General features: G+C 46.5%; 1 protein-coding gene across 4 annotated transcripts in view; it reads left to right on the forward strand.

Moving 5' to 3' along the window:
- The window catches only part of CHD2 (chromodomain helicase DNA binding protein 2), a 157,202-nt gene that overhangs the window by 69,714 nt on the left and 62,243 nt on the right, over nt 1–25,245 (forward strand). For all 4 annotated transcript variants that reach the window (XM_073568752.1, XM_073568749.1, XM_073568751.1 and 1 more), the window contains exons 11-21: nt 4,236–4,280; nt 4,630–4,808; nt 11,709–11,833; nt 16,456–16,672; nt 16,768–16,857; nt 17,508–17,698; nt 18,192–18,380; nt 18,462–18,624; nt 23,052–23,204; nt 24,457–24,528; nt 24,656–24,805. In XM_073568752.1, coding sequence (XP_073424853.1) covers nt 4,236–4,280; nt 4,630–4,808; nt 11,709–11,833; nt 16,456–16,672; nt 16,768–16,857; nt 17,508–17,698; nt 18,192–18,380; nt 18,462–18,624; nt 23,052–23,204; nt 24,457–24,528; nt 24,656–24,805 — 1,574 coding nt within the window. The remainder of the gene's footprint in view (nt 1–4,235; nt 4,281–4,629; nt 4,809–11,708; nt 11,834–16,455; nt 16,673–16,767; nt 16,858–17,507; nt 17,699–18,191; nt 18,381–18,461; nt 18,625–23,051; nt 23,205–24,456; nt 24,529–24,655; nt 24,806–25,245) is intronic.

Below are 25,245 nucleotides of genomic sequence, written 5' to 3' on the forward strand. Positions count from 1 at the left end.
GGGAACAGGTAGGGAAGGTCGAACTGGGACCATGGAACGGCCAGGGCGTCGTCGACCACTGCCAGAGGGTCCTGAGACCTGGACACGAATTGTGGGACTTTCCTGTTGAGGCAAGACGCCATGAGGTCTACATCCGGGGTTCCCCACCGAAGGCAGAGCAGATGAAACACCTCCGGATGGAGGGACCACTCTCCCGCCGCGAGACCCTTGCGGCTGAGAAAATCGTCGGCCCAGTTGTCTACGCCGGGAATGTGCACCGCGGAAATTGTCGGAACGGAAATCTCCGCCCAACGAAGAATCTTGGACCCCTCCGCCAGGGCTGAGACACTCCGTGTTCCCCCTTGGCGGTAGACATATGCCACCACTGTGGCGATGTCTGTCTGAATCCGTACCGGCAGTCCCTTGAGGAGCCTTTCCCAGTGAACGAGAGCAAGATGGATAGCTCGAATCTCCAGAATGTTGATCGGTACTGATTCCCGATCCGACCATCGACCCTGAACAGTGTGGTTGCGGAACACTGCACCCCAACCGAGGAGACTGGCATCTGTGGTTACTATCTGCCAGCGAATGGGAAGGAAGAATCGACCCGATAGAATGAGAGGTGACGACAACCACCTGTTGAGGGACCGCTTGATCCGGTAAGAAGGAGGAACAGGGCGATCCAGGGACCGAGGCGACCTGTTCCACTTCGACAGAATGGCCTGCTGGAGAGGTCTGGCGTGAAATTGGGCAAAGGGAACTGACTCTATCGCCGCCACCATCTTTCCCAGGACACTCCTGGCTGTACGGAGGGACGGGAATCGTGAGATCTGCAGCGATCGTACTTCCTGCTGCAGAGAGAGAATCTTCTCTTGTGGGAGAAAGACCCTTGACCAACGAGTGTCGAACAGAAGGCCTAGAAAGACCAGGCGTTGGGTAGGAACCAGACAGGACTTTTTCCTGTTGACGATCCACCCGAAATCGGAAAGAGTGTCCAGGACGATTGACAAACTTTGGTGAGCCTGTTGAAATGAGGGAGCCCTGATCAGAATATCGTTTAGGTACGGGAAAAGAACGAGACCTCTGACTCTCAACAAAGCCATCAACGCAGCCACGATCTTCGGGAAGAGTCTGGGAGCGGTGGCAAGACCGAAGGGCCGTGCGACGAGCTGGTAGTGGTGCTGTCTGAGGAGAGAGGCGATAGTCGTAGAGAACCCCGGGACCAAGGCTGGATCCTTTGGAGGCCGGGATTCTAAGAAACGATCCCGTGGGAGAGAGACAAACTGTATCTTGTATCCTGAGGATACGACCTCCCTGACCCAAGCGTCCTCTACGGAGGCCAGCCAAACGTCCCTGAAGGAAGGAAGTCGGCCTCGCGTGTCCGACGATAGTCATGCTGAAGTAGACCGTCCAGATCCAGATCTGGATGGTCTGCCCTGGGAAGAGTGGGATCGCCAGGAAGGAGTGGGTCTGAAGGAAACTTTCTTTCTCTCCTGGCGAGCCTGCGGTCTCTGTTGGCTGGAGGAGTTGTCCGCCGTATTGAAACGGCGGAAAGTCCGAAAGGGTCGAAACTGACGCCTTAGTGGAGGTCTGCGAGGATTGGACTGAGGGAGAAGTGAACTCGTGCCTCCGGTGGCGTCCTTAATAATCTGGTCCAATTGGGACCCAAAGAGGTGCACCTCCTGAAAAGGCAGGTTAGTGAGGGACTTTTTAGAAGACAAGTCCGCTTGCCAGGCCTTTAGCCAAACTGTACGTCGAATTGCAACTACGTTGCTTGACGCCTGAACTGCACAGGATGCGGCATCCAAGGAAGCGGAAAGAAGATAGTCCCCAGCATGGGAGATCTGATTGGCGAGATCGGCCAAACGCTCCGGTTGCGCCTTATCTAAGACGCCTTGACGAAGGTCGTCTGCCCACGTGGCTATGGCCTTTGCTGCCCAGGATGAAGCAAAGATTGGGTACACAGCCGCTGAAGCCACTTCAAAGGCAGACTTCGCCAGGGATTCTATAATCCTGTCATTATAATCGTTTAGGGACGCCACGCCTGAAAGCGGGAGAACCGTGTTATTGGAAAGCCTGGACACAGGCGGATCCACCGAGGGAGAGGCCGACCAGTTGTCCGTGAGCTCCTTAGCAAATGGGTAGAGTACGCCTAGACGTTTTCCTCTTTGAAAGCGTCTGGTCGGATCCTCTCTTTCCTTGGTAAAAATCTTCCCAAACTCGGAATGGAAAGGAAAAACCCTGGAGGGAGTTTCTGCCCGTCTGAACGAAACCTCCTGATCTGAGGATTTCGCAGGGGAGTCAGCAATATCAAAAGTATGATGGATCGCTGCAATGAGGTTCTGCACTGTGACCTTCATGTTTGCATCCTGGTCTGAATCCAGCTCTAAAATCCCCTCAGATGACCTGTCCGAAAGCGCTTCACCTGACTATGCGGTGAGATGGGACAAGGAGAGGAATCCGGCTGGGCATCTTGCCTGGGTCTTTTGCGACTAACGCTGGCTGACTCAGATGGAACAATTTGTGACCTGCTTGGCCCTGCTGAAGAGTCCAGGGGCAACTTATCAAGAACGGCCACCAGGGACTGAGACACCTTGGTGAGGTCTGCCACTGATTGAGATAGCAAGGAGGCCCAGCCAGGCATGGGGGGGCTCACTCTCACCTGGAACCGTAGATGGCTCCTGGACGGCGTCAGGCTGAATTGGGTTGCTACAATCCAGGCAGAGGGGAGTGGACTGGCCTGTTGGAAGTTTGCGATTGCACGAAGAACATGCAAAGAACTTGACTAAAGTGCAGGGGGGGGCAGTAGAGCGGGTACGATCAGACTTAGAGGTAGACATAGTGAAAAGCTGAGGTAATGCCGGAAGGTTGGGGGACAGAGGGCGGAGAAGGGTCAGTCTGCAGTGCAGAGCTACTCACGGTCCGGTGTCCCCAGAAGCGATGCTCTGCGACCTGTCAGTGGATGCAGGTCAGAGCGAAATCCGGCCGATAGACCTCCTGAAGGAAAAAAACAGCTGGCAGAAGATGATCCGGTGACGAGCTGGTGTCCGGCTAACAGGCTGGTAAAATGGCGCCTGCCTGAGAAAGAGCGCGCGTCCAGGAGAGGAGGGAGGGCGGAGCACATTGGAGGGTTAAATTCACCGCCCTCTAGCCAATAGCAGGCTGGGCAGGTGAAGGACAGGCAGTGGGAGGGCCTGGGAAGAGCGGGAGAGAAGCCCGCTTAGAAGAAAGGGGCGGGGGGCGTGGCCGCGACGCAGCGGTAGGCCCGAAGTGAAGCCGGGGCCTAAATTAGTTGCGGCGGGCGCCTGTCAGCAGGGGGTCGGCGCGGAGGTCGGAAGAAGGGGACGCCGCAGCCGCAAGCCGCTCTCAAGGGGAGGAAAGGAAAAAGGCCCTGTGCTCCCTGTCCCCAGAAAGGGGGAGGGGGGGGAATGTGGGGCCAGCAAAAAAGAGCATGGTGTGCCTATAGATGTAGGGCGCCCGCAGCGCCCGCATCCCTGTGCCATTGAAGGGGCCCCCTGTCCGCCGGGAATGAGCAGCCAGGTAATAAAAATCTATACTCACCCATCCCCGATCCGTTACCTGGGTCTGAAGAAGTCCTGCGTCTCATCCAACCGACAGGCTCTGGTAGGCGAGTGGGAGGGAGACTGGCGACAAGGACCCCTGGAGTCGCTGGCACGTCTTGGTGTCGGCGTCCGTCTGGCTGGTCCTGCCGCGGAGAACTGCAAGGATACGGGGTGGCAGTAAACGCCGTACTCGCAGACTCCATGTGGGAGTACAGATGTGACTTTTCACTCTGTATCCCTCCGTAGAACCTGTAAAGGAACGACGCACGACGAGGTAGATATGGGTCTAATGAAAGACCCGTGTCCACCTCCTACTGACACTAAGCTAAACTGAGGAAATTGGTGCCGGTCGGTGGGGTGTATACTGCGGAGGAGGAGCTAACATTTTTTTGTGCATAGTGTCAGCCTCCTAGTGGCAGCAAAGCATACACCCATGGTCTCTGTGTCCCCCAATAAGGCGAACGAGAAACCTGGTTTTTGTAAGCAGCTTCTTTACTATCAAGAGAGATTTTGCCTGCAGAAAAAAAGCGCAGCAGAAACGCAACGTGTGAACATAGCCTTACAGTGATCCTTTACCCTAATAAAAATGCAGATTTGTCTGAGTTCTAACTGGGGCGACCACAGAGTTTGGATTCTGAGGCCTGGACTGTAATGCCAGCATTGATACATAACGCTCTGTATATTACTTTACAGCTGTGAAGACCGGTAAATCTGCCTCTGGACACTCTGACTTCCCAGGTACTATATGGTGTGGTAGAATATATTATGTACCACAATACCATCTGGTAATGGTTTTATTATGTCTTTCTCTGCTGTATGTGTTTTTTTTAAATTTCTGGTGTTTTGGGGGTTTTTTATTCTTGTGCTTCTTGCTTCATTTGGCCTTCCGTGTTTTCCTTCTATTTTGCATGTATTTGTTAATTAAATTTTGTTACAATTTTAACACATTCCTTTTATTCTGATTTTCTTGTCAATGTAAGTTTGATAATATAATTTATAAAATAGCATAAAAAAGTCTCACTTGTGTTTTGTGTGTGTAGTAGAGCTGCATTCTTGGCACATTAAACACTTCTAAATTGTATTGCAGTTCACAGCAGGAAGAATTCATCCTCCAATGAGCCGGACTACCTCTGCAAGTGGATGGGTCTTCCTTATGCTGAATGCAGCTGGGAGGACGGCGCTCTCATAGGAAAGAAATTCCAGCACTGTATTGATGGCTTCAATAGCCGGAATAACTCAAAAACCACCCCTGTGAAAGATTGTAAGGTGGGCATAGTATTCTGTCCTAGTTACACTGACAGCTGTCTCATTGTAAACCATCTTCTAGTGCCCATCTGCTTTAGCTGAGCCCACACCATACACAGTGGATGCTTGCTGTTTTGTACAGCTTGCACCTGCCTCTGACAGGAGTGACTGGAGTTTTCTCCAGTTGCTGCTGTTCAACCATTGACCTCAATATTTAACTGGATCCTTACTGCCTGTGCAACAGGATCCTGGGGATGGAAAAATTAGTAAAAAAAAAAAAATGTATTCGATATCGCCGTTTGAAAAATGTCAATGCATAAAAACATAAAATTCACCCATGCTGCAAATGCCATAAAAAATAAATACAGAATTGCTGTTTTTTGCTCATTGCATGACCACTAAAAATCCAATACAATATGATCAAAAGATCATATGTATCCTAAAATGGTACTGATAAAAATGAAATCCTGGAGAAAAACAAGCCCTCGTACAGGTCCATCAACGGAAAAGAGGGATTTTGGGTTCTTACCGTAAAATCTCTTTCTTGGAGCCTTCATTGGGGGACACAGAATACCATGGGTGTATGCTGCTGCTGCTAGGAGGCTGACACTATGCAAAACAAGAAAATTAGCTCCTCCCCGGCAGTATACACCCACCGACAGGCACCAAGCACCTCAGTTGGTAAAAAAGCAGTAGGAGAAGCAACCAAAAGCAATGAACATATGTACCAACCCAACAAGGGACTCGAAGACCCAGCACGGTACAATTTAAACAGGGAGGGTGCTGTGTCCCCCAATGAAGGCTCCAAGAAAGAGATTTTACGGTAAGAACCCAAAATCCCTCTTTCTTTATCGCCTTATTGGGGGACACAGAATACCATGGGACGTTCCAAAGCAGTCCCGAGGGTGGGAACAGCAATAAAAGGAACGACAGAAGGAAGGGCTTAGGTCGGCCGATGCGCGACCGCCGCCTGCAGAACCTTCCTACCAAGAGCTGCATCAGACGAGGCCTGGGTATGAACCCTGTAGAACCTCGCAAAGGTGTGCAAAGACGACCAGGTCGCGGCCCTGCAAAGTTGTGAGGCCAAAGCCTGGTGTCGCACAGCCCAAGAAGCCCGAACAGCCCGGGTGGAGTGGGCTTCCACTCCCGGAGGGGGCCGTTTCTCCTGAAGTCGATAGGCTTCCAGGATGGTAGACCGAATCCAGCGAGCAATTGTGGATTTGGAGGCCGGAAAAACCTTTCCGGCAACCCTCAGAAATGAGAGGCAGGGAATCAGATTGGCGAAAAGAAGCGGTCCTGGCAAGGTAAACACGCAAGGCTCTCACTACGTCCAGTTTGTGGAGTGACTTTTCCAGAGGATGAGCAGGCGTAGGACAAAAACGATGGAAGGACGATATCTTCGTTAATGTGAAAGGGAGATACCACTTTTGGAAGGAAGGAAGGAACTGGCCTGAGAACAACCTTATCTTGGTGGAGGATAAGGTACGGAGAACGACAGGATAAGGCCGCCAGCTCAGAAACTCTCCTGATGGAAGTAATGGCGATTAGAAAAGACACCTGCCATGAAAGACAGAGGGATGTCCTGGATTAGGTCGAATGGTGCCTTCAGGAGGGCGCCAAGAACAAGATTGAGATCCCATGGATCTATCGGAGAATGATGAGGAGGAGCCACATAGGCGACTCCGTGGAGAAAAGTCTTCACTTGCGGTAAGGAAGCTAGATCCTTCTGGAAGAGGATTGCTAGGGCAGACACCTGGCCTTTGAGAGTACTGAGGGATAGGCCCACATCCAAACCAGACTGGAGGAAACGAAGAATGGATGGAATGGAGAATGACAGTGGAAAAACCTCGTTATCGCTCCAACGGAAAAAGGCCTTCCAGTACCTATGGTAAATGCGGGAGGAAGCTGGCTTCCGAGCCTTGATCATGGTCTGAATGACCCGGCTGGAAAACCCTGAATCCTTCGGAATGGCATCCTCAACGGCCATGCCGTTACACTCAGAGACTGAGAACGCTGGTAACGAGGGCCTAGCGAGAGAAGATCTGTACGGTCTGGAAGCCTTCGTGGGACGTCCACGAGCATGTTCACCAACTCCGCGTACCAAGGACGTCTCAGCCAGTCTGGAGCCACTAGGATGACTGGAATGCCCTCTGACTATCTTTTTGACCACTCTAGGAATGAGGGCAAGGGGAGGAAACAGATAAGGCAGCTGGAACTGGGACAACGGAATTACTAGGGCGTCGCAACCGACGGCTAGAGGATCCCTGGACCTGGCTACAAAGTGAGGAACTTTGTTGTTCATCCGAGATGCCATGAGATCGACCTCCGGGGTGCCCCAACGCTGGCATATTGGGATGAAGGGACCATTCGCCTGACGCTAGACCTTGGCGACTGAAGAAGTCGGCTGCCCAATTTTCCACCCCTGGAATGTGAACAGCGGAGATCGCCGGAACGTGACGCTCTGCCCAGCGCAGCATCCTTGCCACTTCTGACATTACCTGCCTGCTGTGAGTACCGCCCTGGTGGTTTTTGTACGCCACAGCCGTGGCGTTGTCTGACTGAATGCGGACTGGTTTGCCTACGAGGAGATGCTGCCAATGAAGGAGAGCAAGGAGGATTGCCCTGATCTCCAGAAGGTTGATGGGCAGAAGAGTCTCCTAGGCTTCCCAGCGCCCTTGGGCCGTTTTCTGATGGTACACCGCCCCCCATCCTAGGAGACTGGCATCGGTGGTGAAGACCTGCCACCGAGGCGGAAGAAAAGACCTTCCGCGGAGAACTGACGCCGGCAATGTCCACCAAGTCAGCGATTGTCTGACTCTGAGCGGAAGAAGAATGGGGCGGTCCAGAGAAAACGAGGTCTTGTCCCAGACTGACGGGAGGAACAGTTGGAGAGGGCGAGAGTGGAATTGTGCGAAGGGCACTGCTTCCATGGAAGCTATCATCGTCCCCAGGACCCTCATGCAGGACCGAAGGGACTTGATCCTCGAGCGTTGTAGAGACTGGATCCTATTGGAAAGGGTTAAAAACTTGTCCCTCGGTAGAAACACCCGGGCTAGATTCGTGTCGAACTCCATGCCCAAAAAGGTCAGACGTTGGGTAGGGCGCAGGATGGACTTCTCCTCGTTGACTATCCATCCAAGGCGGCTGAGGGCATCCAAGGTTATCTGAAGACTGTGAAGACAGTCTTGGCGGGACGAACCCTTGATCAGGAGATCGTCCAGGTAAGGGATGATAAGAATCCCTCTGGATCGAAGGATGGCCGTGACTGTTGCCATCACCTCCGTAAAGACACGGGGAGCGGAGGCTAGTCCAAAGGGGAGGGCCGTGAACTGATAGTGATTGTCCTGAATCGCAAAGCAGAGGTATCTCTGATGCCGCAGAGAAATGGGGATGTGGAGGTAGCCCTCCTGTATGTCCACAGAGCAGAGAAACTCTCCGGATCTTCACGTGGCGATTGAGCAACTTGAGGTCCAAAATTGGACGAAGAGAGCCGTCCTTTTTCGGGACTACGAAGAGATTCGAGTAGAACCCTATAAACCGTTCGTCTGCAGGAACGGGAACGATGACCCCTGCGGAAAGGAGGGAGGAGACGGCCTGAAGGAACCCTGGAATCTGTGATCGCTGTCTTGGGAATCGAGACAGAAAGAAGCGACTGGGGGAGAAGAAAACTCGATTTTGTATATGGATGTGATGATTTCCCTGACCCAAGCGTCGTCGATAATGGATAATCATGCGTCTTTGAAAGAGGAAAGTCTGCCTCCCACCCTGGAAAGATTTCCAGGTGGGGATGACCCGTCACTTAGATGAAAATCTGCCGGATTGGGAGCCTGAGGACCTGGAGGGCTGACCTCTGGATCTCCAGCGGGGAGCTGGCTTATAAGAAGGCTTTCTCCGGTCTCTGGAAACAGGATGCCGGTACTGCTGGGATGAACCTTCTGCGGGAGAGGAGGGGCGAAAGGACCTAAACGGCCGAGAAGCCTTCCTGTTAAAGAACCTCTTAGGGCGAGACTGGGGAAGGGAAATGCTCTTTCCACCAGTGGCATCCGAGATTCGCATTCCACGACTTCAACCAAAGAATGCGGCGTATGGCTACTATGTTGCTGTTAGCTCTTGCTACGCACCCAGCCGCATCCAAAGAGGCAGCCAAAAGGTATTTGCCCGCATGACTAAATTGGTCTGCTAAATCCGCCAGCTTGTCCTGAGGGGCTGCTGCTGAAATGCGTTTGCGCAGAATCTTTGCCCAAGCTGAAATGACCTTCGCCACCCAAGCGGAGGCGAAGATAGGTCAGAGGGGAGCGTCGGATGCCTCAAAAATTGACTTAGCCAACAACTCTATTTGCCTGTCTGTTGGATCTTTAAGAGAAGCTCGGTCCGGAAGGGAAAGAACCGTCTTAGAGGAAATCCGAGAAAACTGGTGGATCTACGTCGGGAGCTTTGGTTCATTTCGTGACTAGATCTCGAAGGGATATAGTACATCTGAGTACTTGCGGCCTGAAAAACGTTTCTCAGGATGTTGCCAGTGATTGGCTAAGGAAGTGTCGAACTCTTTGTGATTAGGAAAGGTTTGAGATGGAGGCCTCGCTTTCTTAAAGGAAACAGGGCATTCCTGAGGGGGTGCCTTATCCTCCTTTATCTTGAGAGTTTGGAATATAGCCGATATGAGACTATCTACCATATCCGAGTTCTAGCTATGTTGTCCGCTTCTGAGTCAGATCCAGATTGGGAATCATCGTCTGACCTAGGATCGTCTGTTGAGGATGGAGACAAAGAGCGTAGCCTGGGAGAAGCGGAGGGACCCTGCGAACTGGAAGACGAGCCAGACAGGACCCGCTTCCTAGAGCCCCTACCCGGCTAGTCCGTCTGAGGGTCGCGGTCAGGTGCTGGCGACTCACCGTGAGAGGGGGTCGGCGCACAGGTGGCTGCAGATAGCTGGGGTAACCGCTCTAAGACCTGGACCAGAGATTGAGACACTTTCGTGAGATCAGAGACCGACTGAGACCGCCACGGCCCACTCAGGGGGTGGGGTGCTCTCAACCCGGGGCTCGGAGTGCTCCTGAGGGGCAGACATGGCGGAAGGGCTGCAGGACGGACAGAAGGGAGACGACTGACCTGATACCCACTTCTTTTTACGCCGCGCGCAGGCGTAGTGAATAACGGTGGGTCCTAGAGCAGAGAGCTCCTGCAGGATTGGGCATATGTCAAAGGGGTAGAAACACTGCCTGATGTGGAACTGTGGATGGGAGCTAATTCTAGCGTCAGCTGAAGCAGCGCCGAGCCTACCGAGGTTCAGGTGCAGAAAAACCAGAGTTGTGTCCCCCAGGAAGAAATCTTGTGAAGAGAGAGGTAGGAAGAGATGCTAGCGATGGGCGGGGCTTAATCGCCAAGCCCTGATTGGAAGAGGACCGAGGACGGGGCGCGGTAAATGTCCCACTGACAGGGCTGAAGTGAAAGCAGCCCCGTGCTATGCTGTAAAAGTGCGCGAAGAAAGCGCGCGCAGGGAGAGGGGAGAAGCTTCCTTAACTTTTTTTTTTGAAAACGAAAGTGAAAGTGCTCCCTCTGCCCTCATGAGCGACGGCGCGCCCAGAGCAAAGAAACCACAGGGACAGGACCCACAGAGACCGGGAGGCCACAGGGATAGGAAGGTCACAGGGACAGGGCAGCTACCGGGTAGGATGCTGCCTGTGGAGGCCACCGCTGAACCCCCCGATGATAAGCGCGTCTAACAGCGCTTGGAGAAGGAAAACTGGCGGGAAATTCAAAAAGGGGTACTGATCCTGATAGCGTGGTGCAGGGCTGTATTTTAATACAGCGCAGTACTGGCTGTAACGCTGCAGGGCTAGGGGCCATATTTGAGAGCGGGGCTGGAGGGGACATCTGGATCCGCTTACCTGACGTCCTTGAGGAGGATGACCGCAGGGGCCCACGATAGCCAGCAGGCCGCTGGGAGAAACGATCCTCAGTACCCGCACTATGTCCGTATGGTGCAGAAGACGGCCATGGTAGGGGAAACGTCACCGCTGGCGACCGCCGTCTTCCTCTCAGCCCTGTCCCGGGAGAGGGGTGAGGAGGGTACTCGGCTAGGACCGGCCACCGTTATAAGCCCATAGCACCCGAGGGTGATAGGGGAAGGTCCTGCCTGCGGTCCTGAGAGTTGCGATGTGGGTGACACCACACTGCTCGCTCAGCCGCATTAATAGGAAAAGCAGGATGAACTCACATCCCGTTTCCTGATGCTGTATCTGAAAAAGAAAGGGAAAATCATTAAAAAAAACACAACTAAAACCTGAAAAGGATTAAATACGGATCTGGGGAGATCCCGGTCCGCCTCCTACAGACACTAAGCACAAACTGAGGTGCTTGGTGCCTGTCGGTGGGTGTATACTGCCGGGGAGGAGCTAATTTTCTTGTTTTGCATAGTGTCAGCCTCCTAGCAGCAGCAGCATACACCCATGGTATTCTGTGTCCCCCAATAAGGCGATAAAGAAAGATCAAAAACAATTTACACATCTTAGAAAATTGTGACACAAACCAATATTATTTTTTTATTTTTTCTTTACAAAGTACTGAATATCTATAACCTCAGATACACATACATGCTATAAAAGTTTGATGTTGCAGTAATTGTACTGACCTAGAATTAAGTTTCTGGGTCATTTTTACCACGTAATGAATGCCAGACAAGTGAAGCCTCAATACAATGGCAGAATTGCGCTTTTTTTCACTACTTCACCATGAATGGTGTCATTCAGACCTAGAACTTGTCCTGCACAAAAAAACAACTGTCAACAGAAAAATAGTTACGGCTCTTAGAAAAAGGGGAAGAAAAATAAGAAGCACAATAATGTCTTGATCCTGAAGGGGCTAATAAGAATGTTAGATGAATTTCTAGGTCTAATAATGATCTCTCTCTATTTTGGACAGGTCCTAAGACAGAGACCACGGTTTGTGACATTGAAAAAGCAGCCCTCCTATATTGGTGGTGAAGGTCTTGAACTCCGTGATTACCAACTGGAGGGTCTCAATTGGTTGGCGCATTCTTGGTGCAAGTATGTATCAGTCTTTAGCCTTGTAAATATGTGCCAAGTTTGTGTGGACGCCTTAGTTTATATTGTGGCTTTAATTGAAGCTAGAATTGTATGTGAGAAAGAAAAAATACAAAACTTTCTTGTATAATTTTCCACTGTTTGAGATTTAACCCCTCCACCCCAGACCATTTTTCTTTTTCAGTTTTTCCTCCCCTTCTTCCAAGAGCCATAACTTTTTAATTTTTCATCAATATACCCATGTGAGGGCTTGTTTTGTGCGTAGCATACTGGAAAACGGAGGAAAAAAAAAAACTCCATGTGATGCAAAAGAAGTGCACTTCCACAATTGTTTTTTGAGTTTATTTACCATGTTCACAACATGGTTAAACTGACAATATGATTTCCCAGGTCAGTACACAAATACCAGGCGTGGGGGTGTGTATGTGTGTGTGTGTGTGTGTGTGTATATATATATATATATATATATATATATATATATATATATATATATACATACATACAGTACAGACCAAAAGTTTGGACAGACCTTCTCATTCAAAGAGTTTTCTTTATTTTCCTGACAATGAAAACTGTAGATTCACGCTGAAGGCATCAAAACTATGAATTAACACGTGGAATTATATAATTAACAAAAAAGTGTGAAACAACTGAAAATACTGTATGTCTTATATTCTAGGTGCTTCAAAGTATCCCCCTTTTTCTTTGATTACTGCTTTGCACACTCTTGGCATTCTCTTGATGAGCTTCAAGAGGTAGTCACCGGAAATGGTTTTCACTTCACAGGTGTGCCCTGTCAGGTTTTATAAGTGGGATTTCTTGCGTTATAAATGGGGTTGGGACCATCAGTTGTGTTGTGCAGAAGTCTGGTGGATGCACAGCTGATAGTACTACTGAATAGACTGTTAGAATTTGTATTATGGCAAGAAAAAAGCAGCTAAGTAAAGAAAAACGAGTGGCCATCATTACTTTAAGAAATGAAGGTCAGTCAGTCCGAAAAATTGGGAAAACTTTGAAAGTGTCCCCAAGTGCGGCGGCAAAAACCATCAAGCGCTACAAAGAAACTGGCTCACATGAGGACCGCTCCAGGAAAGGAAGACCAAGAGTCACCTCTGCTGCGGAGGATAAGTTCATCCGAGTCACCAGCCTCAGAAATCGCAGGTTAACAGCAGCTCAGATTAGAGACCAGGTCAATGCCACACGGAGTTCTAGCAGCAGACACATCTCTACAACAACAGTTAAGAGGAGACTTTGTGCAGCAGGCCTTCAAGGTAAAATAGCTGCTAGGAAACCACTGCTAAGGACAGGCAACAAGCAGAAGAGACTTGTTTGGGCTAAAGAACACAAGGAATGGACATTAGACCAGTGGAAATCTGTGCTTTGGTCTGATGAGTCCAAATTTGTGATCTTTGGTTCCAACCACCGTGTCTTTGTGTGACGCAGAAAAGGTGAACGGATGGACTCTACATGCCTGATTCCCACCGTGAAGCATGGAGGAGGAGGTGTGATGGTGTGGGGGTGCTTTGCTGGTGATACTGTTGGAGATTTATTCAAAATTGAAGACATAGTGAACCAGCATGGCTACCACATTATATTGCAGCGGCATGCTATTCCATCCGGTTTGCGTTTAGTTGGACCATCATTTAATTTTCAACAGGACAATGACCCCAAGCACACCTCTAGGCTGAGTAAGTGATATTTGACCAAGAACGAGAGTGATGGGGTGCTACGCCAGATGACCTGGCCTCCACAGTCACCAGACCTGAACCCAATCGAGATCTTTTGGGGTGAGCTGGACTGCAGAGTGAAGGCAAAAGGGCCAACAAGTGCTAAACATCTCTGGGAACTCCTTCAAGACTGTTGGAAGACCATTTCCGGTGACTACCTATTGAAGCTCATCAAGAGAATGCCAAGAGTGTGCAAAGCAGTAATCAAAGCAAAAGGTGGCTACTTTGAAGAACCTAGAATATAAGACATATTTTCAGTTGTTTCACACTTTTTCGTTTATTATATAATTCCACATGTGTTAATTCATAGTTTTGATGCGTTCAGCGTGAATCTACAATTTTCATAGTCATGAAAATAAAGAAAACTCTTTGAATGAGAAGGTGTGTCCAAACTTTTGGTCTGTACTGGGCTGATACCATTTTGTTGTTTTGATCGCCTTTAATTGCAGTGTTGCGGCAGCCAAAATATTAATTTTGGCTTTCCGTTTATTTTCTCACTACAATGTTTACGTATTGGATTAATTTATATTTTGATAGATGAGACAACTCAATGCAGAGATGTGAGTGATTACACTTTTTTGGTGGTGGGGGGGGTTTCAAAAACTTTTTTTTTAACTTTCTACTGTATTTAACATCCGTTCGCTTGTGCTATACATAGCAGAGCTTAAGCCCTGCTTTTTATAGCATAAACAATGATCTCCTATGTCACAGGATCATTGTAATGACCGGCAACAGCAGTCATCAGCAGACCTCCAGCTGTCATGACAACCCATCGGCGCTCCGCAATCACGTCACGAGCTTGTCTATTGAAGTGTAGAATGACGCGCGCCCCTGTCAGCAAGTGTTAAATCCCTCTTTCAGAGATTGACAGCGAGATTTAACAGGTTAACAGCCGTCATGTACAGGGAAAGATGCTGGTTCACAACATATAATGTAAATATATGTCGTGAAGGGGTTAATCTTGCTTTCTTTTTTTTCTGTAAGACTGAATGTTTGCCGTATGGCACTTTGTGAACAAAACTGTATACTCCTTAGTTGTAACTGATTATTTTCCATAAAGGTCTTGAAAGTGTGCTGCCATAATTTATAGAGGTTTGCCACAACTTTTTCATTGATAGACTATTTTCAGGTTAGGCTATCAGTGTCTGATCGGTGGGAGCGCAACGCTGTTGCCTCTAGTGACCAGAAGTTCTCAGATCCTGCCAAAACACAGCAGCTCTGTAATTTCTTTAATGTCCGCAGATAGGCATTGAATAAGGTAGTGACCAACCCCTTTAAATACAGCATTAAATCTGTATTTTTAACCCCTGCATTACATGCTCCATACATGTACAGCGCAAGTTGTAAGCGAGTGTATTGAGTGGGCTCACGGGATGAGCTCACTCCATACCTGGCAAATCATGGCTGCGTTGTTACTCTAATAGCAGAATATAACATTAAGTGGTGGCATGGGGGCGCGTCATGCCATGAGTTATTGGCACACCTGTGACATGATCGCGGGATGCCGATGGGTTGCTATGACAGCCGGGGTCTGCTTTTTTGTGGCCGGCCATCAAAGTAGACCTAGATTTTTACTATATGCAGTGATGCAATAAGATGATTGCAGCTTCAAGTCCCCTAAGGGGACTATTAAGAACAGTAAAAATAATAAAGAAGATATTCATAAATCACCCCCCCCTTCCCCCATTAAAAATAAAGATCTGAAAAAAAATTCACTTGTATCTGATCTATCAAAATATAAAACCCCAATCTGTATACACCATAACTGAAAAAAATAATCGAACGCCAAAATTACATTTTTGTTTTTTTTTGGTTGCTGCAATTCCACAAACAATGCTGTAACAAACAATCAAAACATTATTACTATTATTATTTATTATTATAGCGCCATGTGAAAAGGGGTATACATAATAAAAACGAGTAAATACTAGTCACGACTGGTACAGGAGGAGAGGACCCTGCCCGCCAGGGCTCACAGTCTACAGGGGATGGGTGAGGATACAGTAGGTGCTGGGCAGAGCTGGTCGTGCAGCGGTTTGGTCGATCAGTGGTTACTGCAGGTTGTAGGCTTGTCGGAAGAGGTAGGTCTTCAGGTTCCTTTTGAAGGTTTCCTTGGTAGGAGAGAGTCTGATATGTTGTGGTAGACAGTTTCAGAGTAGAGGGGATGTGCGGGAGAAATCTTGTATGCAATTGTGGGAAGAGGAGATTAGCTGGGAGTAGAGAAAGGATATTTTGGGACGATTGGAGGTTGCGTGCAGGTAAGTACTGGGAGACAAGGTCACAGGTTGTTGATGGCTTTGTATGTCATGGTTAGGGTTTTGAACTGGAGTCTCTGGGTAATGGGGAGCCAGTGAAGGGATTGACAGAGAGGAGAGGCAAAACTATCCAAAAATGGCATCAATAAAAACGTCTTGTCACACTACAAAAATAAACTGTCACACAGCTCCATCGACATAAAAATGTTACGGAAAATGGTAACACAATCCACACTTTTTTTTGCAAACTTCTGATTTTTTTTTTTCACCGCTAAAATAATACAAACAAAACTGGACATGTTTGGTATCGCTGTAATCATACTAACGAACAGAACCATATTGCAAGGTCATTGTTACTACAAAATGTACACCATAAATACAATTTCCAAAAAACAGTGTCAAAATTGCGCTTTTTTTCCACAATTTCTTTCCCATTCAGAATTTTTCCATGTTCTCACTATGTGGTAAAATGAATGATGTAATTTAAAACAACTCGTCCCCCCAAAAAAACAAGCCCTCATAAGTCAATGAAGAGGTATGGCTCTGAGAAGAAGAGGAGGAAAAAGCAAAAATGTTAATTGGTCCCTTCGTGAAGGGTTTAATACCTGAAAATAAATGCATTTTTCCCCTTTTTTGGCCACAGGAATAACAGTGTAATCCTAGCGGATGAGATGGGCCTGGGAAAAACTATTCAGACAATTTCCTTCCTCTCCTACCTGTTTCACCAGCATTTGCTTTACGGACCATTTCTTTTAGTGGTGCCCTTATCTACTCTAACATCCTGGCAAAGAGAATTTGAGGCCTGGGCTCCTGAAATAAATGTGGTGGTTTATATAGGAGATGTTGGGAGTAGAAATACGGTAAGTAATGTACCGCACTATAGAATAATTCTGTCACCGTAATTAATATGTGTCTCGGTGAATCAACCAATGTGACCGTCTTTTCCCTGATGCAGATAAGGGAGTATGAGTGGGTTCATCAACAGAGCAAGAAGATGAAGTTTAATGCACTACTAACAACATATGAAATTCTGCTGAAGGATAAGGTGAGCAGTGCTGACGCTTCTATCACTCCTAGGTGTGGCTCACACTGGAGTCATGGCGTCAGCCATATGTGAAACACCAATGTGCATTTGATGGATTGATCTGTTTGATGGTTTTCAGCAATTGATGTAAGGCCATCTTAAACATTAGATTGCTGTTGGCAGAACGATGTTTCTTACGATTGTCCGGCAGCCATCTCAGTTGAACGATTGCTCTTGTGTACTGTATGAGAAAGTCACCAGCTAACATGTTGGCCGTTGGCTTATTTCATGGAGAACAATATGATTGGGAGTCTGGAATCGGAGGTACCCGATTTGACATTCCCCCCGACAATCAGTTGACCGACACTCCCGTATACATTAAACTGGTGGCTTTTCACTTCATTATTGGCGGATTCAGCCGACATTAGTCCAATGTGTATTGGGATGTTTAGGTCCCATTTTGTGTGATTGGTCATCTGTGTTTTTCATGGATTTCACACATACCAATTATAGTCTATTGGGATATTAATAAGAATCACAGGAGACTTGTCCGTTTTAGATCTGATTTGCAGATTAAGCTCGACCATTCGGGGGAATCCTTCGACCAGAAAACGGACAGCGCTTGGATACCATCTGTGTATCATGAAATAACTCCTTTTTTTTCTCTGAAGGCTGTTCTGAGCAGTATTAATTGGGCTTTTCTTGGCGTTGATGAAGCACATCGGTTGAAGAATGATGACTCCTTATTGTATAAGACCCTCATAGACTTCAAGTCCAACAATAGATTGCTGATTACTGGAACGCCCCTCCAAAATTCTTTGAAGGAACTCTGGTCACTCCTGCACTTTATTATGCCAGAAAAGTAAGAACCGCAGCTTGTCCATGAACCCTAACTCCCAGCACTCAAACTGACAATTTGTAATGGCATCCTCTAAAGATTTAACAGTTCTTGTACTCTTAGCAAAACTGCCCATTTGTAGAATCTGTATTTGGGAGTATGTGGGGTCTAGTTATAAAATATACAGTGCACCTTTCAATTTATTATCTAGGTGGCAATGGGTCCTGACTCTTCTTCACACATGTGTAAAGTGGTCATTATCTCTTTAGTGACTGTTTGTCAGATGTGTGCACTTGCTATATGGAACAGAGTCGAGACCTGAAACCACTCCATACTGTAACTCCTGCAATCGGCGCTAGCTCCAAACACAGCAGTCTAACCTTGATACTACGGACAGTGACATTTTTAATGAGGGTGAGGGTTATTGCTCTTGGAGGGTAAGGGGAAAAGAACAATACAAAGAAAAAACAAACAATGACTGTTTTTAAGAGGTATAACAATTCTTCTGTATTTTCAGGTTTGAATATTGGGAAGACTTTGAGGATGAACATGGAAAAGGGAGAGAAAATGGCTATCAAAGTCTCCACAAAGTTCTGGAACCATTTTTGCTGCGAAGAGTTAAGAAAGATGTAGAAAAGTCTCTTCCAGCTAAAGTAGAACAGATCCTCCGGGTAGAGATGTGTGCTCTACAGAAGCAGTATTACAAGTGAGTTCTTAGCTAAAATCTTTTGTGACGGTGTGCCATCTCTTTCCTGCTCACAGCACCTCTTTCCATGTTTTCATGAAGGTGGATCTTAACAAGAAATTACAAGGCTTTGTCTAAGGGAACAAGAGGTAGCACATCTGGCTTCCTTAACATTGTGATGGAACTAAAAAAATGCTGCAATCACTGCTTCCTTATCAAATTCCCAGAAGATACAGAAAAAGAAACCAAGCTTGAAGGTCTACAGGTACGTGAATTATAATGTGTAGTTCATACCCGCTATAGTAAACCGAAGACCTGCTCCTCTTTAGGCCTTCAGCTTTTGATGTCAAATATATATATATACTGTATATCATATATTACTGATTAAGTGGATTTATTGCATATTATTTATAATGTGTTTCAAGGGAGCCACATTTTTCTTTTTAAACCCTTCTGAGGTGGGATATGAAGATTCTGTGCATCAGGGAATAGGTTGAGCCTATTCTGTTCTATAGTACTGTAAACGGACTGTGTTCACCATTCTACTGCCTATGCTGAAGAGCGTGCAAAGCAGAGGTGGAAACCTGCGCATATACAGGGAGTCCTTGGATAAAATTGGCTCATCATTTAGGAAAATGTGGATTTTTTTGGTACTTACCATAAATCCTTTTCTCGTAGCCTCAACTGGCAGACACATGAAATTGTGGGTGTATACTGAAAGATGCTGTATGTAGAAAGCAAGATACTGGCTGGAGAATACCTCATCCTGGAGAAAGACAAAAAAACGAGAGCGACAGGAGAAAGATGCCAGCTAGAATCTGGTCTAATGGAAGTAATTGCTACCAGGAATGGAACCTGTAAGCGAGAAGATGTTCCAGATTGGTCAAAGAAGAGGCCTATAAGATGTGAACACCAGGATGAGATCCAATGGCTCTACGAATGACTGGTAAAGAGAAACTGAATGAGCCACACCGTGAAGGAAAGCCCTAATTAGGGACCTGGAAGCCAGATGCTTCTAAAAAGAAATAGACTTCCCTTGTGGAAACTGAGAGCCAGGCCAAACTCAAGACCCATCTGCATAAAAACTAGAAGACCTAGTAGAGAGAAGGGCATATGGACGACATGGTTGGATACACACCAACGAAAAACGTGCTCCAATTATGAGGATGGGAATGAGACTAGGAGGGAATCTGTACTTTAATATTAGTCAGAATGACTGGAGAAAAACTGAAAACTTCACAACTAAGGCTACAATAGCTCTTCGTGGCTTAGGAAATCTGCAGCATAGTAGTCTACTTCAGGTATGTGTACTGCTGAGATTGCTGGAATTTCTCACTTTGCCAAGACAAGAATAAGAGCTTGTTGCCATGGCTGAATACCCTGAAAAGTGGATTCCCGTAAGACTGTTCACCTGAGAAGACTGGCGTCAGTCATTGTCATCTGCCAAATGATTGGAACAAAAAGAGCAGCTAAGTCTATGGAGGGGAGAGACATACCACTGAAACGGAGCGTTCCTTATGCTAAGCCGGAGGAGAACCCCGGATGTTCCAGGGAGAATACAGTCTTGTCTGCCCCAGTACCTGCACTCCAACTGCATCATTAAAAGTTCCTTCCATCTAGATGGAAGAGGATACCACCTGTGCATTCACAGACTTAGTTCTCCATCGTTAGTCGGGATTAAAGAAAGGTCAATTCCAATCTGTTTCCTCAATCTAAAGGGGAAAAGAGAAAAATATTAGAAAGAAAAAACATTGCTAGGCAGACCGGTCTGAAGCTCTAGGAGGCCTGTGTCTGCCTTTTAAATGACACTAAGCCAGGGATGTCAGACTCATCAATACACAGAGGGACAAAATTGGAAACAAACTTAAAGGGGTTGTCCCACAAGCAAAGTAATTAATAGATTTTAGAATAAAATATTCAAATAATATGTTGTATTATAGCATTAAGAAGCATATGGCCTGATTTAAATATGCAATAGCAAAGGATAAAAAGCCTTGAATAATAAAGTATCATGCCAACAAAATTGCCTCCCAATCACAGTACGATAACCTCCACAGTGAATTCCTTCACAGTACACTCCACATGCATGGTCTGGTGACCCTTCGGTACATCCTGCTCCCTCATTCCCCACTCACTCCCTGCCAAAGTATAGTGACTTCATCACTCATAGAATCATAGAATCGTAGAGTTGGAAGGGACCTCCTGGGCCATCTGGTCCAACCCCCTGCTCAAAGCAGGATTCGCTAAATCATCCCAGTCAGATGTCTGTCCAGCCTCTGTTTGAAGACTTCCATTGAAGGAGAACTCACCACTTCTCGTGGCAGCCTGTTCCACTCATTGATCACTCTAACTGTCAAAAAGTTTTTTCTAATATCTAATCTGTGTCTCTTCCCATTCAGTTTCATCCCATTGCTTCTAGTCTTTCCTTGTGCAAATGAGAATAAAGTTGATCCTTCTACAATGTGACAGCCCTTTAGATATTTGTAGACAGCTATTAAGTCTCCTCTCAGTCTTCTCTTTTGCAAACTAAACATTCCCAAATCCTGCAACCTTTCCTCATAAGACAGGGTTTGCAGACCGGTCACCATTCTGGTCGCTCTTTTCTGAACTTGCTCCAGTTTGTTGATGTCTTTTTTAAAATGTGGTGCCCAAAACTGGACACAATATTCCAGATGAGGTCTGACCAAAGAGGAGTAGAGGGAAATAATGACTTCACGTGATCTAGACTGTATGCTTCTGTTAATACATCCTAGAATTGCATTTGCCTTTTTTGCTGCTGCATCACACTGTTGACTCATATTCAGTCTGTGATCTATTAGTATACCCAAGTCTTTTTCACATGTGCTGTCACTTAGCCCTATTCCTCCCATTCTATATATGCTTTTTTCATTTTTATTGCCCAGATGTAGTACTTTGCATTTCTCCCTGTTAAAAACCATTCTGTTAGTTGCTGCCCACTTCTCCAGTTTATTTAAATCTTTTTGAATCCTCTCTCCCTCTTCTCTAGTATTAGCTATCCCTCCTAGCTTTGTGTCATCAGCAAATTTAATCAGTTTACCCTCAATTCCTTCATCTAAATCGTTGATAAAGATGTTGAACAATACAGGGCCCAGGACAGAGCCCTGTGGTACCCCACTTGAGACATTCTTCCAACTGGATGTGCAGCCATTTACGACCACTCTTTGGGTCCGATCACTAAGCCAGTTATGAATCCACCTAACAGTTGCCTTGTCCATTCCATACTTAGTCATTTTTTCAATAAGGATTGTATGAGAGACTTTGTCAAATGCTTTGCTGAAGTCAAGATATACTATATCTACAGCATTTCCTTGATCCACCCAATCAGTGATACCGTCATAGAAGGAAATTAAGTTAGTCTGACATGACTTATTAGTTAGAAACCCATGCTGACTCTGTTTAATCACTTCATTCTTATCCAGGTATTGACATACATGTTGTTTAATAATTTGTTCAAAGATCTTTCCTGGTATAGAAGTCAGACTCACCGGCCTATAGTTGCCTATGCAAATGATCTCCTCAAGACTCTTCCCCTGGTTTTCCGATTTCCTCTTTTCAGCTGCAACCGCCAAAACCCAGTGATCGTTGAGCTCGCGGAGACTCTTCACTTATCCCAGAAGGCACTGGGAATATGCAAATGATCTCCTCAAGACTCTTCCCCTCAAGACTCTTCCAGTATGATTCCACTACTGTAATAACCACAGAAAGTCCTCCATAAAATATAACGGACCCCACATAGTGCTCCGTACAGTGTAATGGCCCCAGTTAGTCCTCCATACAGTATAATGCCCCCACATAGTGCTCCATACAGTATATTGAGAGCTTGTGTTGTATTCCCTTCCAGGCCCAGGAGGTCCCTTCCAACTCTACAATTCTATGATTCTATAATGGAAGTCTTCAAACAGAGGCTGGACAGACATCTGACTGGGATGATTTAGCGAATCCTGCTTTGAGCAGGGGGTTGGACCAGATGGCCCAGGAGGTCCCTTCCAACTCTACGATTCTATGATTCTATGATTCCAAATAAATTTAAAAATACATGTCCGGTCTTGGCAGTGAGCTCTTCACTGCTCGGCATAGCGGACACCTTATAATGATGTAATTACGCCCGCTGCGCTGAGACATCAGACACAGAGGGAGAATGATGGTGTAGGGAGTGTCGGCTGACGCTCCCCCTCCATCCTGGATTCCAATACAGTTAAAAATGCAATGTTGGGGCGAGGGGTCAGCCCTGCATAGCAGGCCTAATATACTCACCCTGTAGGCCAGATATGGCCCGCGGGCCAAAGTTTTACATATGTGCACTAAGTTACAGTAAATTAGTTTATTCTGGTGTCTGAAGGTGGGTGCAACCTGCAGGGAAGGAGCCAAATTTAAGTGTAATTCATAGTGTCTGCCTCCTGGTGGAAGCAGCATACACCCATGGTTTCCTGTGTCCTCCAATGAAGTGACTGAGAAAACTGACTTTTTGTCACATAATCTAAAAATGTTTAATTATAAATGTGGTTTAAATCAAGTCTTATTTTGATAATGCATTCCCTTTAAGTCTATAACATAGAGTCAAGAATCCAGCATATGCACTGTTAGGCACCAATAATCTTTAGTGATGAAGTTTTCTAAAAGTGTATTTGAATGAGAATATCTGGTAATAAGCTGAGCTTTTTTTTCTTACAGTCCTTGATCAGGAGCAGTGGGAAACTCATACTTTTAGACAAGCTGCTGACTCGACTGCGTGAAAGAGGTAACCGAGTGCTCATCTTCTCTCAGATGGTGCGCATGTTGGATATCCTGGCTGAATACCTCACCATTAAACACTACCCTTTTCAGGTACAGCAACAAGGAAAACCGTTGTAAACCCATTTGACATTTGTGAGACTTGTCTATTGTACAACCAGTAGAACATTTACCTGGCAGTATTGAGAATTCCTATAAAAGTGTGGGTGGTCTTCACACGCAGAATCAGCCCAATACCGATGGTTGTGGCACCAGGCAGTAGGGGACTTCATGAGACCCTCGTTGAGGTTCCACTCCAAGCAGTGACGCCCATCATTTCTCTAATCTTGGCTGTTACAGCAGGAGCTCATCTGTCATTTTTGGCAGATGTTATGGCATTGATAATTGCAAGCAGAGATCTGTCAAATCGTGGGGAATAGGTACAGTGAGAATATTTAGAAAATGGTACAAATTTTTTTTGTACAAAAAATCCCTTTTTTTCTGTAACCATAATGCCCTTTAACTGCCATGTAAATTGTTTTTTTTGTGTGTAACAAACAAAAACGCTTAATTCTCCCATAATCTTCCCATTTCATTTAAATTAAGTACCTCCTGCTATTGGTGCTGTTCCTGGAGCAGTTCATATTTGCCCCCAACGTTCCAAAATCATGTTCCCTGGTAAGAAAGGTGCAAAGTTTCCCTTCAACCAACTGGGTGTGTATCATAAAACTTCACTGATAGTGTTTGCCTTCTCTCGTATGCTGGCCAATCAGAACATGGCCACGCCCACAGAGAATCTCTGCAGTACACGCCCTGTTGGTTGAAAGGAAAACTTGCACCTTTATTACTAGAGGCATAACTTTGGAACAGAGGGGCACAGAAGAAAAAGAATAACTGTTCCAGAATCCGTGGAGCAGCACGAATTGGAGAAGGTACTCATATTAAACGTAAAAAATCCAGTATAAAGTCCTCTTTAAGGGCAGTTTTATTCTGTTGGGGTGTGGGAAATAAGTGGCTAGCTGGTGCTTGTTCCACACAAAATATTCTACCTGCTGGTCTGTCCTTCCACATGTGATTACAGGAGAGGGATGGATTTCTATAAGTGAAACAAACTGGTAATAAAAGAAAAGTTTAATTCTGGCAGATAATACACAGAATCCTGATTTAATCTGACACCCGCTAATCCTAAATGTCAGACCGGCCGGACTGAGTAGAGTCAGGAGCTAGTTGCCCAACAGCCTGTAAGCTGATCTGTGGTCACAGGGTGTCTATCTCTGCACCAAGGTTATTTTTAATCCTTCAGTATGATACGCTGGCATTGCAGCGCTCCTGTCATCCTCCGAATCACATTTTTGTTTATTTGCAGAGACTGGATGGCTCCATAAAGGGAGAGCTTCGTAAGCAGGCACTGGACCACTTTAATGCCGAAGGCTCTGAGGTTAGAGAGTGTTTTATGTTACCCCTGATCTGTGCTTGTAACATGGCAGGTATCTTCTGTCTTGTGCTGTAGTAAAGTGACAGTAAAATCCCACAATGTAATAACAGCGTCTCTCTTTAATATATAGGATTTTTGTTTTTTGCTGTCTACTCGTGCTGGTGGGCTTGGAATAAATTTGGCTTCTGCTGACACTGTAGTTATCTTCGACTCCGACTGGAATCCTCAAAATGACTTGCAGGCCCAGGCCAGAGCACACAGGATTGGTCAGAAGAAACAGGTAGCAACCTGCCAGATTCTGCAAAAGCTGCCATGTTAACATGCAATTTCTTGACATCATAAAAATGAAAAAGGAAAAAAAAAACCTTTAACGCACTGAGATTACATATAGGCTAATGAGCTTAATAAAATAGGGATCCATTTGTTTCCACCTTCTGGGAAAGAATTAGGGAAAGAATATTCTAATACTGTGCTGAATGATTGTCCAGCAGAGGTCACTGGTTAGCTGACTATACGGAGATGATACAAGTAGTGATGAGTGAGTATACTCGTTGCTCGGGTTTTCCTGAGCATGCTCGGGTGTCCTCCAAGTATTTTGGCGTGCTCGGTGATTTAGTTTTCGTCGCCTCGGAAAATCCGAGCAACGAGTATACTCGCTCATCACTGGATACAAGGCTTAGTAGTTCTCAAAGTCTGAATCAAGGGGACGCTAACTAGGCC

The sequence above is a fragment of the Dendrobates tinctorius genome, unplaced genomic scaffold, assembly GCF_039654945.1.
Source record: "Dendrobates tinctorius isolate UK_male_01 unplaced genomic scaffold, ASM3965494v1 ptg000022l, whole genome shotgun sequence".
NCBI classification, from domain to species: Eukaryota; Metazoa; Chordata; class Amphibia; order Anura; family Dendrobatidae; genus Dendrobates; species Dendrobates tinctorius.